The sequence below is a fragment of the Aethalodelphis obliquidens genome, unplaced genomic scaffold (assembly GCF_003676395.1).
Source record: "Aethalodelphis obliquidens isolate GAN/ISIS:26980383/991018 unplaced genomic scaffold, ASM367639v1 scaffold23, whole genome shotgun sequence".
NCBI lineage: Eukaryota > Metazoa > Chordata > Mammalia > Artiodactyla > Delphinidae > Aethalodelphis > Aethalodelphis obliquidens.
In genome coordinates, this window is record NW_020837967.1 from 13500869 (window position 1) to 13516652 (window position 15784).

Below are 15784 nucleotides of genomic sequence, written 5' to 3' on the forward strand. Positions count from 1 at the left end.
AATTTCCATTTTATAATTCGTCATCATGGGTAACTTACCTATATTTTTATTTAAATTAAAAAATATATATATATATTTTTAAAGGTTTCAGTTAACTTTCTTGGGAGGTGTAGGTTAAAGTCTATTTTGTGCTTGTTTAAGCCATTCCTTTGTGATCTGTAAAAACAGATCCTTACAGGGCTGTTTTAAAGATTAAATGAGATAATATATATATTTGTAAATTACAAATTGCTACAATTCTGATTATTTTTATTGTTAATTATACACACTAATATATTTAGGAGTGACACTGGTTGTCCTTACCTATGGTTTTACATAAAAATATTCAGTATTTGTTTATTTCCTTCTGGTTGGTACTCTCTTTTAGCATAAAATTTTATTCACTTGTTTATTAAATTTATTTTTTATGGAAATAATATAGTTGATGTAAAGTATATTAGTTTTAGGTGTACTATGTAGTGACTTGATATTTACATACATTATGAAATGATCGCCATAATAAGTCTAGTAACTATCTGTCCCTGTACAAATTTCTTAACAATGTTATTGACCATATTCTTTATGGTGTGTATTATAGCCCCTTTGCTCACTTATTTTATAGCTGGAAGTTTTCTCCCCCACCCCGCTCAGTTTGTTCTCTGCATCTGAGTCTGTTTTTGTTCGGTTTGTTTGTTTTGTTTTTTAGATTCCACATAAAAGGAAGGTCATATGGTACTTGTCTTTCTTAGTCTGACTTATTTAACTTAGTGTAATACTGTCTAAATCCATTCATGTAAAATGGCAAAATTTTATTTTTTTAATGGCTGAGTAATATGACACGCACACTGTCTTCTTTATCCATTTATCTACTGATGGCCACTTAGATTGCTTCCATATCTTGGCTATTGCAAATAATGCTGCAATGGACATTGTGCATATGTCTTTTTGAATTAGTGTTTTTGTTTTCTTTGGGTAAATACCCAGAAATGAAATTGCTGGATCATATGGCAGTTCTATTTTTAATTTTTTGAGGAATCTTCACATTGTTTTCCATAGTGGCTGCACTAATTTCCAATACCACCGACAGTTCACAAGGGTTCTCTTTTCTCTGCATCCTTGCCAACACTTATAATTTGTTGTCTTTTTGATGATAGCCATTGTGACAGGTGTGACGTGGTATCTCATCGTGGTTCTGATTTACATTTCCCTGATGATTAGTGATATTGAGCATCTTCTCATGTGTCTGTTGGCCATCTGTATGTCTTTTTTGGAAAAATGTCTATTCAGGTCCTCTGCTTATTTATTTTGTTTTATTTTGCGGTACGCGGGCCTCTCACTGTTGTGGCCTCTCCCGTTGCGGAGCACAGGCTCCGGACGCGCAGGCTCAGCGGCCATGGCTCACGGGCCCAGCCGCTCCGCAGCATGTGGGATCTTCCCGGACCGGGGCACGAACCCATGTTCCCTGCATCAGCAGGTGGACTCTCAACCACTGCACCACCAGGGAAGCCCCCTCTGCTTATTTTTTAATTGGGTTGTTGGTTTTTGGATGTTGATTTGTATGAGTTCTTTGTGTATTTTGGATATTAATCCCTTATCAGATATGTTGTTTGCAAGTATCTTGTCCCATTCAGTAGGTGGCCTTTTCATTTTGTTGCTGGTTTCCTTCACTGTGCAAAAACTTTTCATTCTCAGTTTGATGTCCCTTTTGTTTATTTTTGCTTTTGCTTCCCTTGCCTCAGGAGACATATCTGGAAAGATTCTGCTAAGACCAGTTTCGAAAAGCATGCTGCCCATGTTTTCTTCTGGTTTTATGGTTTCAGGTCTTCTTTTTAAGTCATTTTGAGTTTATTTTTGTATATGGTGTAAGAAAGTAGTCTAGTTTGACTCTTTTGTATGTAGCTGTCCAGTTTTCACAACATCATTTATTGAAGAGGCTGTCTTTTCCTCATTGCATATTCTGGCCTCCTTTGTTACAGATTAACTGACCATGTAAGCATGGGTTTATTTCTGGACTCTCTGTTCTGTCCCGTTGATCTGTGTGTCTGTTTTTGTGCTAGTACCATAGTATTTTGATTACCATAGTTTTGCAGTATAGTTTGAAATCAGGGTCTGTGATACCTCCAGCTTTGTTCTTCTTTCTCAGATTTCTTTGGCTCCTTGCATAAAATTTTGAAGCAGAATTCATATCATATTAACCATTTCCCCAAATTAAATATTCCTTTAGAACATGCTTTTTAAGTGGCCATTACATGGTTGTATAATAATTTTTCAACCACATCTGTGTCACTGGACATTCAGATTGTTTTCAGGTTTTTTATCATTGCAAATAGTAGCATAATAAACTGTATTTAATCCTTTGTTCACTTCCTAGAGGTGAAATTACTAGATCAGATAAAGTATTCATGGTTTCTAACTCTTACCTTTAAAATGGTCCTTTGCATTTTTACATTCTCTCAAGTAATGTATGCAGGTACTCATTTCACTGTAACTTGGGCAACATTGGGTTTTATTATAAACAAAAACCCAACAATTTTGATCACTAGGTAATAGAAAAATATTACCATTAAGTTCTCTAGTAGTTGGGTTGCACATTCTTTGTTATTGTTGTTTAGTGACTCAGTTTCTTTTATAAATTGCCCTTTGTACATTGTTTTATGGCATATATATTTTTTCTTACTGATTTATAAAAAATTTAAACAGCACTGAAATACGGAACATATTAACTCACTTCTCAGTTTGTTTTTAGCTTTTTAATGGATTTTAAATTGATGTAGAAGTATTTTGAATTTGAATAGCTAAAACTGCCTTTTCCATTTCTGATTTTGTTTTTAATCTTATTGGAGTATAGTTGCTTTACAATGTTGTGTTAGTTTCTGCTGTACAACAAAGTGAATCAGCTGTATGTATGCATATATCCCCATATCCCCTCCCTCTTGAGCCTCCCTCCCACCCTCTGTATCCCACCCCTCTAGGTGGTCACAAAGCGCTGAGCTGATCTCCCTGTGCTATGCAGCAGCTTCCCACTAGCTAGCTATTTTACATTTGGTAGAGTATATATGTCAACGCTACTCTCGCACTTCGCCAGCTTCCCCTTCCCCCGCTGCGTCCTCAAGTCTGTTCTCTATGTCTGTGTCTTTATTTCTGCTCCACCACTAGGTTCATCAGTACCATTTTTTTAGATTCCTTATATGTGAGTTAGCATATGGTATCCATTTCTGATTTTTTAGTGAGTTTTTTACTCTTAGAAAAAGTCTTTAAAGTTTTAAAAAATATTTTCTTAAACCTCTTAGATTATTTTAATTTTTATTTAACTATTTAAAGTAATCCATTTGGATTTTGTCTTACTTTGTATGATACTTTCCCCTAAATTATTAACCAGTTATTGTAGTACCATTACTAAATAATTTCAGTCTTTCCTTGCTGATTTGGAATCCCATCTTTGTCATATGCTAAATATTTATATTAATTGAATATTTTCCTGGAATTTCCTTTTGTTCTATTGTTCTATTAAAATCAGCCTATCTTTTTAGTGTGAAAGTCATTAGACTGTGTTGATTCATATCTTACCGGCCAATATTATGAATATAATCTATCGATAGCCTCTTCCACTGAGCATTTGAAATCCTCATCTCAGGATGTATTTCTTGGCGTATTACAAAGGACCAAAGTTCTGTGTTATTTCATGATGAGTTCCATACATTCACATTTTCATAGATTTACACATGCATACTTTACTTTTTACTCTCGTGTGCTTTCCAAGATTGTAGAGATTGTTTATCTTGTTCTTATTCAGACTCTTTGCATGATGACTGGGATCTAAGGGGGCAAAGGTGAAAGACGTAGAAGACTTCTCAAGGCTCTTCTTGGCTCCAGAACTTGTACATGACATCCTATTACAAAGAATTGGAGGCATGAGTCCTTATGATCTGTCACAGTTAAAATATCTTCATAGTAAGAAAGTTTCCTAAAAAAATCTGAATAAAAACTATTATTGTGTTATTTTACATTTTCTTTTACTAAAGTATTAACATTGCAGTCAAGAGGTATCTAATGTACTTATTAAATCAGGAGTTAAAAGCAAAGAATGGCAGTACTCTTGGGTATTACAGTAAAACATCTATCCTTAATTTTTATGCTTTTTGTTTTGCTGGTGTGTATTCTCTTTTAGGGCAGAGCCAGTGATATTACTCTTTCATGCCTTGAATAGATTAAGTTCTCTGAATGTTTAAATTTATGAACTATTGCAAATAAGTTGAATTAACTAAATAGTAGTAAACTTCACACCCAATACTGACTCTTACCTACTGATTCAAACATCTGAGAGTGATTTCGTTAAAAGTTTTTGGTGTTAAATAAGGTTGGGCTCCTAATATGTAATTAATTTCTTATTAATTGAATTCCTTTGTTATATTTCAATTCATCAGTTTTAGCAGAGATAACTAATTCATCTATTTTTGGAGTAAACCTCAGAAAGAATTTTTTGCCTGAGTTTCTATGCTCTGTTTTGTAGTTTGTGGGCCATAGAATTTAATGCATGGTGTTGGAGAATCCGACATCATTATGATGTGATAGTGCATGTCAAAGTGCTATGTAAATTTTAAAGTGCTATTTATGAAATGTACGCAACAGTATTTGGTGTTTTTAACAGAAGAAAAAGTTTGTCAGATATAAAAGTAGCAAATAATTGTAGACTTTAGTTGTTTATAGATTGTTCTACGTTGGTCAAGGATAAGGGAACTGAAGTCACCTTAAAATAAGTTATACTAGTATTACTATATATTTTAATATATAGTAATATATATAGTAATGCCATAAGTATATTACTAGTATTGTTTATATATAAAATAATATGATCATGGTTAGAAGTGATTGTTATTTTTGACAAATATTTGTTAACATTGTAAATTACTTAAACACAATTATATAGAAATCTCATCTTTATTATGTATATGTGGGTTATGATTTAAATTTAAATTGGATTTTACTTCTATTCACTTTTAGAAATATAAAGAAAAGGACAAACACAAACAAAAACACAAGAAGCAACCAGAACCATCACCTGCATTGGTTCCTTCCTTGACTGTTACTACAGAAAAAGTAAGTTTTAAGTGTCATATTTTGTTCTACATAATAACTAGTTATGTGCTGACTTTTACCGTTTAACTAGTTATGTGCTGAATTTAGAAAATACTTGAGGAAGTGTCCTGGTTCCTTCTAAGCATTTCCACCTCTCTAACCCTACATCAAGTGCTTTAGGTTTTCTATTCTTAGTCCTTTATTCTATCTTCTGTTTATTCTATGCTGATTTCTGAAGAATGTTAAGTGAGGATAACAAGTGGGGGGCATCATTGAGATGTAAACTTTGGGCTGTGCAGTGGGCTTTGTCCACCTGTGCTTTTGAATTTTGGCTTCATCACTTACAGACCAAGCTCTTAGGTTAATTAACCTCTTTGTAACTCAATTTCATCATTCGTTAAAGTGGGGGATATAATTGTTGGAATTGAATGAGGTAATGCATATGAAGCAGTTAGAACAATGTCTAGTTCATAGTAAGTATTACTTAGTAAATGTTAAATATTATTAAGATTATAATCATGTGGGTAACAGGAAAACAAGTGGGGATGGTGCTGGGCAGCTGGGACAGAGTAAGAAAGGGAGGTGGGAGGGGTGCAGTAGAAGAGGCCAGGATGAGAGACCAATCACATGAGGTTGTATAAGCCAGTGGAAGGACGTAGTTTTTAGTCTGAGTGTAAAGATAGCCATTAGAGCAGCGGTCCCCAACCTTTTTGGCACCAGGGACTGTTTTTTTTTTTTTTAATTAAGTTATTTATTTATATTTTAATTTTTGGCTGTGTAGGGTCTTCATTTCTGTGGGAGGGCTTTCTCTAGTTGCGGCAAGTGGGGGCCACTCTTCATCGTGGTGTGCGGGCCTCTCACTGTCGCGGCCTCTCTTGTTGCGGAGCACAGGCTCCAGATGCGCAGGCTCAGTAGTTGTGGCTCACGGGCCTGGTTGCTCCGCGGCATGTGGGATCTTCCCAGACCAGGGCACAAACCCGTGTCCCCTGCATTGGCAGGCAGATTCTCAACCACTGCGCCACCAGGGAAGCCCCAGGGACTGGTCTTGTGGAAGATAATTTTTCCACAGATGGGGGGTGGTGGGGTGATGGTTTCAGCATGATTGAAGCGCATTGTTTATTGTGTACTTCATTACTGTTATTATTACATTGTAATATATAGTGACGTAATTATACAACTCACCATAATGCAGAATCAGTGCGAGCCTTGAGCTAGTTTTCACTTGCCACTAACTGATAGGGTTTTGATAGGAGTCTGCAAGCGATTGATTTATTATGGTCTCTGCAGTCAAACCTCTCTGATAATGATAATCTGTATTTGCAGCCCGCTCCCCAGTGCTAGCATCACCACCTCATCTCCCCCTCAGATCATCAGGCATTAGATTCTCATAAGGAGCACGCAAGCTAGATCCCTTGCGTGTGCAGTTCACCGTAGGGTTTGCGCTCCTATGAGAATCTAATGCCGCTGCTGATCACAGGAGGCAGAGCTCAGGCAGTAACGTGAGCAGTGGAGAGCGGCTGTAAATATAGATGAAGCATCGCTTGCTCGCCTGCCACTCACCTCCTGCTGTGCAGCCCAGTTCCTAACAGGCCACGGACTGGTACCAGCCCGGGGATTGGGGACCCCTCCGTTAAAGAGTTCTGATCTGAGATGTAACATGGTGTTACTTAAGTTTTGTAAGAACCTGTGGCTGCTTTGTTGTAAATGGACTATAGAGAGTCAAGAATGAAAGGAGGGAGGCCATTAGGAGGTTATTGCAATAATCCAGAAAGGGATGGTTGTGACACTGGGGGGTGGTGAAAGGTGATCAGGTTATGAATACATTCAAAAGTAGAACCCACGTAACTTTCTTATAGATAAAAAGTGTAAGAGAAAGAGGATCCAAAGATGATTCCAAAGATGTTAGCCCACATAACTAGAAGGAATGGAACTGCTGTTGACAAAGATGTGAAAGACTGTGGGTATGGTAGGTTTAGGGGAAGAAGAGGAATTCAGTTTTGGGTATGGTATTTGTTCTTTTTAAAATTTTTTAAAATTGAAGTATAGTTGATTTACAGTGTTGTGTTAATTTTTTCTGTATAGCAGAGTGACACAGCCATACATATATACATATTTTTTTTCATATTCTTTTCCATTATGGCTTATCACAGGATACTGAATATAGTTCCTTGTGCTGTACAGTAGGACCTTGTTATTTATCCATCCTATATATAATGGGTTGTATCTACTAATCTCCAAACTTCCAATTCTTTCCTCCTCCACATCCCTGCCCCATGGCAACCACAAGTCTGTTCTCTATGTCTGTGAGTCTCTTTCTGTTTCATAGATATGTTCATTTGTGTCGTATTTTAGATTCCACATATAAGTGATATCATCTGATATTTGTCTTTCTCTTTCTGACTTTTTTCGCTTAGTATGATAATCTCTAGGTCCATCTATGCTGCTGCAAATGGCATTATTTCATTCTTTTTAATGGCTGGGCAATATTCCTGTGTGTGTGTGTGTGTGTGTGTTTGTGTTTAGGGTTGTCCAAAAAGTTCGTTGGGGTTTTCCTGTAAAATCTTACGGAAAAACCGGAACAAACTTTTTGGCCAACCCAGTATATACCACGTTTTTTTATCCATTTGTCTGTTGATGGACATTTAGGTTGCTTCCATGTCTTGGCTATTGTAAATAGTGCTGCTATAAACATAACGGTGCATGTAGCTTTTCGAATTATAGTTTTGTCTGGGTATATGCCCAGGAGTGGGATTGCTGGATCATATGGCAACTCTAGTTTTTGAGGAACCTCCATACTGTTTTCCATAGTGGCTGCACCAATTTACATTCCCACCAACAGTATAAGAGTGTTCCCTTTTCTCCACACCCTCTCCAGCATTTGTTGTTTGTAGACTTTTTAATGGTGGCCCCTCTGACTGGTGTGAAGTGGTACCTCATTGTAGTTTTGAGTTGCATTTCTCTAATAATTAGCGATGAGTATCTTGCAAAAGTGGTTCTAGAGGGAACATATCTTAACATAATAAAAGCTATTTACAACAGAGCCACAGCGAATGTAATACTCAGCGTTGAAAAGCTGAAAGCATTCCTGCCCAAAACAAGACAAGGATGCCCACTCTCACCACTTCTCTTCAGCATAATATTGGAAGTTTTAGCCACAACAATGAGACAAGAAAAAGAAATAAAGGTATTCAAACTGGTAGGGAAGAGGTAAAGTTGTCATATACACAAATGATATGATGCTATATGTAGAAAACCCTGAAGACTCCACACAAAAACTGATGAACGAATTTAGCAAGGTAACAGTATACAAGATTAACATACAGGAATCAGTTGCATTCCTTTACAGTAACAGTGAAATAACAGAACAGGAATGCAAACAAACAATCCCTTTTAAAATTGTTTCAAAAAAAAAAAAGAAACTTAGGAGTGAACCTTACCAAGGAGGTAAAAGACTTATATGCTGAGAACTACAAAACCTTAATAAAGGAAACTGAAGATGATTCAAAGTAATGGAAAGATATCCCCTGCTCTTGGATTGGAAGAATTAATATTGTTAAAATGGCCGTACTACCCAAAGCTATCTATAGATTTAATGTGATCCCTATCAAATTACCCATGACATTTTTCACAGAAGTAGAACAAATAATTAGAAAATTTATATGGAAACTTTATAAAAGACCCAGAATTGCCAAAACAATCCTGAGGAAAAAGGACAAGGCAGGAGTTATGACTCTCCCAGACTTCAGACAATACTACAAAGCTACAGTAATCAAAACAGTATGGTATTGATACAAAAACAGACAGGTCAGTGGAACAGAATAAAGAGCCCAGAAATAAACCCACACACCTATCTATGGGCAGCCTTCGACAAAGGACGCAAGAATATACAATGGTAAAAGACAGTCCCTTCAGCAAGTGTGTTGGGAAAGTTGGACAGCTGTATGTCAGTCAGTGAAGTTAGAACACACCCTTACACCATACACAAAAGTAAACTCAAAATGCTTAAAGACTTAAATATAAGACAGGACACCATAAAACTCCTAGAAGAGGACACAGGCAAAACATTCTCTGAAATAAATCGTAGCAGTGTTTTTTTAGGTCAGTCTCCCCAGGCGATAAAAATAAAAGCAAAAATAAACAAATGGGACCTAAATAAACTTATAAGCTTTTGCACAGCAAAGGAGACCATAAACAAAACAAAAAGACAACCTACGGACTTGGAGAAAATATTTGCAAATGATGCGACCAACAAGGGCTTAATTTCCAAAATATACGAACAGCTCATACAATTCAACAGCAACAAAAAAAGCCTGGGATTTCCCTGTTGGTCCAGTGGTTAAGACTCCATGCTGCCAATGCAGGGGCCCTGGCTTTGATTCCTGGTCAGGGAACTGTATCCTGCATGCTGCAACTAAAGATCCCACACACTGCAATGAAGATTCCGCACTCGGCAGCAAAGATCCTGTGTGCCTCAAATAAGACCCAAGATACAACTAAGCTTATACTTTTCCAAATTCTGCTCTAAGGGATTGATAATAACTGTAACAGTGAGACCTAGTGAGTGATAAGGTCTGATGTTTTGAGGTTTTATACCTGGAGGGCTTTAGAGAGAGAGAGGGGTTTAGAATCAGCATGGAAGAGCAAGAGAACCCAGCCCACCTGCATAGCCAGTGAAACCAGAGTAGAGTAGCTGGAGTAGAGTATCCATTACTTGAAGTAGCTGTGAGGTAAACAGGGTGTTCAGGGTGACCCCTGATTTTCTTAGAGCAAGAATCTGCAGGGAATATTCTGAGAAAAGGTTGAGCTTATTTATTTTTTAATATTTATTTATTTATTTGGCTGTGCCATGTCTTAGTTGTGGCATGTGGGAATCTAGTTCTCTGACCAGGGATCGAACCTGGGCCCTCAGCATTGGGAGTGTGGAGTCTTAACCACTGGACCACCATGGCAGTCCCAAGGTTGAGTTTAATATAGCAGCTTTTCTTGATCATTCTGAGTTCCAGAGAGAACAGTGGAAGGGTTTCAGCTGTTGAAGAGGGAGCAGCGGGGGTGTGTGGACAAAATGTTCATGGCTGAGTGGGAAAGACGGAGGAGAGGATTAAACTGGATTCTGGGCTTTCTGTTAGTGAGTGGCAAAGAGGCAGGTGAGGATTGACCTGGAGTCTGTCTTTTGGTAAAGTCGTAATCAGATTAACCCTTGGAGATTGAAGGAAAATAATCTGGTGAGGCCTTGAGTATGTATGTATGTATGTATGTATGTACGTATGTATGTATGGCTGTGTTCAGTCTTTGTTGCGGTGTGCGGGCTTCTCATTGTGGTGGCTTCTCTTGTTGCGGGGCACGGGCTCTAGGCACATGGGCTTCAGTAGTTGCAGCCCATGGGCTCAGTAGTTGTGGCTCACGGGCTTAGTTGCTCCGCGGCATGTGGAATCTTCCCGGACCAGGGATCGAACCCATGTCCCCTGCATTGGCAGGCGGATTCTTAACCACTGCGCCGCCAGGGAAGCCCAGGCCTTGAGTATTTGAAAGGGGCAGGTAGTGTGGGCTCCTTCTTGACCTGGTGGATGGATGGTAGAGGATTTGAGCCATAGATTCCTTTTAGGAGGAGAGTGTTCCTTTACTGTTGGTGCACCACACTTTTTATTACCTTCTATTGATGGAAACATAGGACTATATCAAGGAATGTAAGGCTGAGTTTTATTTTGATCTTCAAGGCTCCTTTTAGATCCCATGGTTAAAATTTGTAGAGCACATTTGGGCTTCCCTGGTGGCACAGAGGTTGAGAGTCCGCCTGCCAATGCAGGGGACGCGGGTTCGTGCCCCGGTCCGGGAAGATCCCACATGCCGTGGAGCCACTGGGCCCGTGAGCCATGGCCGCTGAGCCTGTGCGTCCGGAGCCTGTGCTCCGCAACCGGGGAGGCCACAACAGTGAGAGGCCCGCGTACCGCAAAAAAAATAATAATAATAAAATTGTAGAGCATATTTAAATTGAGTCACTGGGAAGTTTAATTTACTATTGCAGTTTTTAAATACCTGTACTATATAGCCAGTTTTTTTTTTGTTTGTTTGTTTGTTTTTTGCGGTACGCGGGCCTCTCACTGTTGTGGCCTCTCCCGTTGCAGAGCACAGGCTCCGGATGCGCAGGCTCAGCGGCCATGGCTCACGGGCCCAGCCGCTCCGTGGCATGTGGGATCTTCCCAGACTGGGGCACGAACCCGCGTCCCCTGCATCGGCAGACGGACTCTCAACCACTGCGCCACCAGGGAAGCCCTATAGCCAGTTTTGATTGTACATTTTTGAACCTTGCATTTGTCATTTCTTACACCTTAAGGCAAAATTCCATTTTGTTTATTTCTTTATTAACTTAGAATCGACTCTGCTGGTCTTAGAATTTTTAATTGTACTTTATGTATAATTTTTAACCCTTTTTTGACTCTAAACATTTTTCAGGCTAGGAATTAGCAGCAGGTAAATGCCTCGATGTCATGTCAGTGTGATGTCACTGTAATCCTTTAAATACTGCAACGTTAATTTATCAATATAATATTTTCACATAAATCCTTGATAACCATGGTAGTGTACTACTGGTGATACATAGATATATAAAAGTCACTAGGAATAGAGTAGGATTTTCATATTAATCATTAAGATTGTATATATAAGTGTCCTTCCTGGAAAACATAGCTTGTTGTTTCTGTCATTGGGAGGTTTAGGTTTTTAGGTATAAGGGGATTAGATGGAACAGATGGGATTAGATTCTGCAGAGACTTGAATTAAGGGACTCCTTTAATATAATACATCAAGTTGAGAAAGCAGAAAAGGAGGCTCACCTTGTGTTTGTAGGACAGCATGGTCGCTTCCCCTGATTTCCTCAGTTTGGTCTTTCTGAGCACTTCAAATCTGTTTCCTTCTTTCCATAGTGTTAGTAGAAGGGTGTATTGTCAAGGAAGGATAAGAGAAGAAAGTCTTAGCTCTTTACCTTGTGCCGATTTGTTTGGTGTCCGTGTTATTTTTCTGAAAAAAATATTTGAATGAGGGAAAGCCATAGTTAAGTTCTGTTTTCTTGTATCTCTTGGCCTTTCAGTAAGTATAACTTTTAAATAAAACTGTTACAGTTTATACTGTTTTTCTAAGATTTTTTGATAGTAGAACAAACATTTTTCTGTAAAGTAGGTTAATTGATTTCTTAATGTTTAAAAACTTCTAATATGCTTCTTTAAAGATTAACTTTTAAAGAAATCTGTAGAAGTTTTAACTTACTAAGAAATCCAGGTGTAGATTTATCCACTATGTTTTTAGTATATGTCAATCTCTGTTCTTTTCTTGTGTTATTCAGCAACACAACACCCTTGAATGCTAATCATGCTTAAACAAATTTTTTTGGAGACTTAATTTTTAAGGAAATACACACACATACACAATAATCTTATGATAATAAAAGTATTCAAAATTTTATTGTATCAAATACATTGGACCTTCTGTTAGCTTTCTTGAGGTAAAATTGACATACAATAAATTGCACATATTTGAAGTGGAAAATTCCATAAATTTGTGAATTGATTTGCTAAATGATTAGCAAAAGTTTCCTTGTGATTTAGTGTAATGCCCTTCTTGCCTTCACACGACTACCCTTGCCCTGGCAACTGTTGTGTTTTCTGTCACTGTAAATTAGTTTGAATTTTCTAGAATTTTAAAAATGGAAATATATAGTATGCACACTTCTTCATCTGACTTCTTTCACTCAGCATAATTATTTTGAGACTCATCCATATTGTGTGTATGAAGAGTTCATTCCCTTTTATTCCTGACTAGTATTCTGTTGTATGGGCTTACCATAATTTGTTAATCCATTTAACAATTGATGGACATTCAGGTTGTTTCCAATTTTGGGCTATTAAAAATAAAGCTGCTAGGAACATTGTACAATATTTGTATGGGCATGCACTTTAATTTTTCTTGCATAAATACCAAGGAGCAGAATAGCTGGGTCACATGGTAGGTATGTCCTTAATTATTTAAGATAGTGTCAGACTATCTTCCAAAGTGGTTATACCATTTAACAATTCTACCATCAGTGTACGAGAGTTCTTGTTCCTCTATGTTCTCTGCAACACTTGGTATAATCAGTTGTTTTAATTTTAGCCATTCTAGTTAGGTACGTATCAGTTTCTCATTGTGGTTTTGATTTGCATTTCCTTAATGACCTAAATTATGTTAAACATCTTTTCATGTGAATAGTTGCCATTTATTTATTTTTTCCTTTTTATTGGTTTGTTTGTTTTCTTATTACTGAGTTTTGTGAGACATTATATGTTCCGATGCAAATCCTTTATCAGATATGTTATATGTTTTCTTTTAGAAGTTTTATATTTTTATGTTTTACATTTAGGTCGATGATCCTTTTTGAGTTAATTTTTGCATATGATGTGAGTTACACATCAAAATCCACTTATTTGAATACTGATATTCAGTTTTTCCTGAGCCATTTGTGGAACAGACTGCCCTTTCTCCACTGAATTACCTTTACTCCCATTTGTATAAAAACAGTTGACCATATATGTATTGGTCTATTTCTGGACTCTGTTCTGTTCCATACCACACAATCTTGATTACTGTGGCTTTATAATGACTCTTGAGGTCAGATAGGGTCCACTTCCAACTTTGTTCTCTTTCAGTTGTTTGATCTGTTCTAGGTTCTCTGCATTTTTATATGAATTTTAGAATTGTCAATTTATAGAAATAAAACTACTGGTATTTTGACTTGAACTGTAATGAATCTTCAAATTGTTTTGGGGGATAATTGATCCCTCAATAACATTGAGTCTTCTAACCTGTGAACGTGTGTGTGTGTGTGTGTGTGTGTGTGTGTACCCAACATCATCTTTATCCATTCATCTGCCAGTGCACATTTAGGTTGTTTCCATGTCTTGGCTATTGTAAACAGTGCTGCAGTGAACATTGGCGTGCATGTATACTTTCGAACCAAGTTTTTCTCCAGATATATGCCCCGAAGTGGGATTGCTGGATCATATGGTAGCTCTATTTTTAGTTTTTTAAGGAATCTCCGTACTGTTTTCGGTAGTGGTTGCACCAAGTTACATTCCCACTGACAGTGTAGGAGGGTTCCCTTTTCTCCACGCCCTCTCCAGCATTTATTATTTGTAGACTCTTTGATAGCCATTCTGACTGGTGTGAGGTGATACTTTGTTGTGGTTTTGATTTGCATTTCTCTAATAATTAGCAGTGTTGAGCACCTTTTCATGTGCCTTTGGGCCGTCTGTATGTCTTCTTTGGAGAAATGTCTGTTTAGGTCTTCTGCCCATTTTTTGATTATGTTGTTGTTTTTCTGACATTGAGTTGTATGAACTGTTTGTATATTTTGGAAATTAAGCCCTTGTTGGTTGCATCATTTGCAAACATTTTCTCCCAGTCTGTAGGTTTCTTTTGGTTTTGTTGATGGTTTCCTTCACTGTGCAAAAGCTTTTAAGTTTGATTAGGCCCCATTTGTTTATTTTTGCTTTTATTTCTTTTGCCTTGGGAGACTGATCTAAGAAAATATTGTTATGATTTATATCACAGAATGTTTTGCCTATGTTTTCTGGGAGTTTTATAGTGTTATGTGTTACATTTAGATCTTAAAGCCATTTTGAGTTTATTTTTGTATATGGTGTCAGAGTGTTCTGATTTCATTAATTGACATGAGGGTTTCCCAGCACCCCTTGCTGAAGAGACTGTTTATATATTTTTAATAGATATATTGATTGATTTTTTTCCTTTTTAATCTGTTAATATGATGAAGTACGTTGATTTTCCAGTGTTGAAAAACCTTGCATTCCTGGGGAAATCCCACTTGGTCTTGATGTATTACCATTTTTATATACTGTTTGATTCTACTTTTAGAAATTTTACAGGAATTTTTGCCTCTGTATTCATGAGGGATATATATATATATTTGTTTGTTTGTTTGTTTTTGTTTTTGTTTTTGCGGTACATGGGCCTCTCACTGCTGTGGCCTCTCCCGTCGCGGAGCACAGGCTCTGGACGCGCATGCCCAGCGGCCACGACCCACGGGCCCAGCCGCTCCGTGGCATTGTGGGATCCTCCCGGACCGGGGCACGAACCTGCGTCCCCCGCATCGGCAGGCGGACTCTCAACCTCTGCGCCACCAGGAAAGCCCCATGAGGGATATTGACCCATGTTTTCTTACAATGTCTTTGGTTTTTTTTTTTTTTTGCGGTACGCGGGCCTCTCACTGTTGTGGCCTCTCCCGTTGCGGAGCACAGGCTCCGGATGTGCAGGCACAGCGGCCGTGGCTCACGGGCCCAGCCACTCCGTGGCATGTGGGATCTTCCCGGACCGGGGCACGAACCCACATCCCCTGCATTGGCATGCAGACTCTCAACCACTGCGCCACCAGGGAAGCCCCAATGTCTTTGGTTTTGGTGTTAAAAGGAATGCTGGCCTTATAGAATGCATTGCAGGTATTCACTCTTGTTTTCTGGAAGAGTTTATGTAAATTTGGTAATATTTCTTAATGTTTAATATTATTCACTTTTTTTTTTTTTTTCTTTTTGCTGCACTGCACAGCTTGTAGGATCTTAGTTCCCTGACAGGGACTGAACCTGCGTCCTTGACAGTAAGAGTGCAGAGTCCTGACCACTGGACCACCAGGGAACTCCTGCTAGTATTCTCTTTTAAGGCCATCTGGGCCTAGAGTTTTCTGTAGGGG

General features: G+C 38.0%; 1 protein-coding gene across 13 annotated transcripts in view; it reads left to right on the top strand.

The window, feature by feature from the left end:
* Nucleotides 1-15784, top strand: part of MLLT10 (MLLT10 histone lysine methyltransferase DOT1L cofactor) — a 252003-nt gene that overhangs the window by 133417 nt on the left and 102802 nt on the right. For 12 of the 13 annotated variants that reach the window (XR_003436012.1, XR_003436013.1, XM_027121792.1 and 9 more), the window contains one exon: nucleotides 4981-5076. Coding sequence is in view for 11 of the 13 variants with exons in the window: in XM_027121792.1 (XP_026977593.1) it covers nucleotides 4981-5076 (96 nt within the window). In the remaining 2 variants the exon portion in view is untranslated. Of the gene's footprint in view, nucleotides 1-4980; nucleotides 5077-6911; nucleotides 7057-15784 lie in introns of those variants that run through there. The other variant, XM_027121803.1, reaches the window with a different exon arrangement.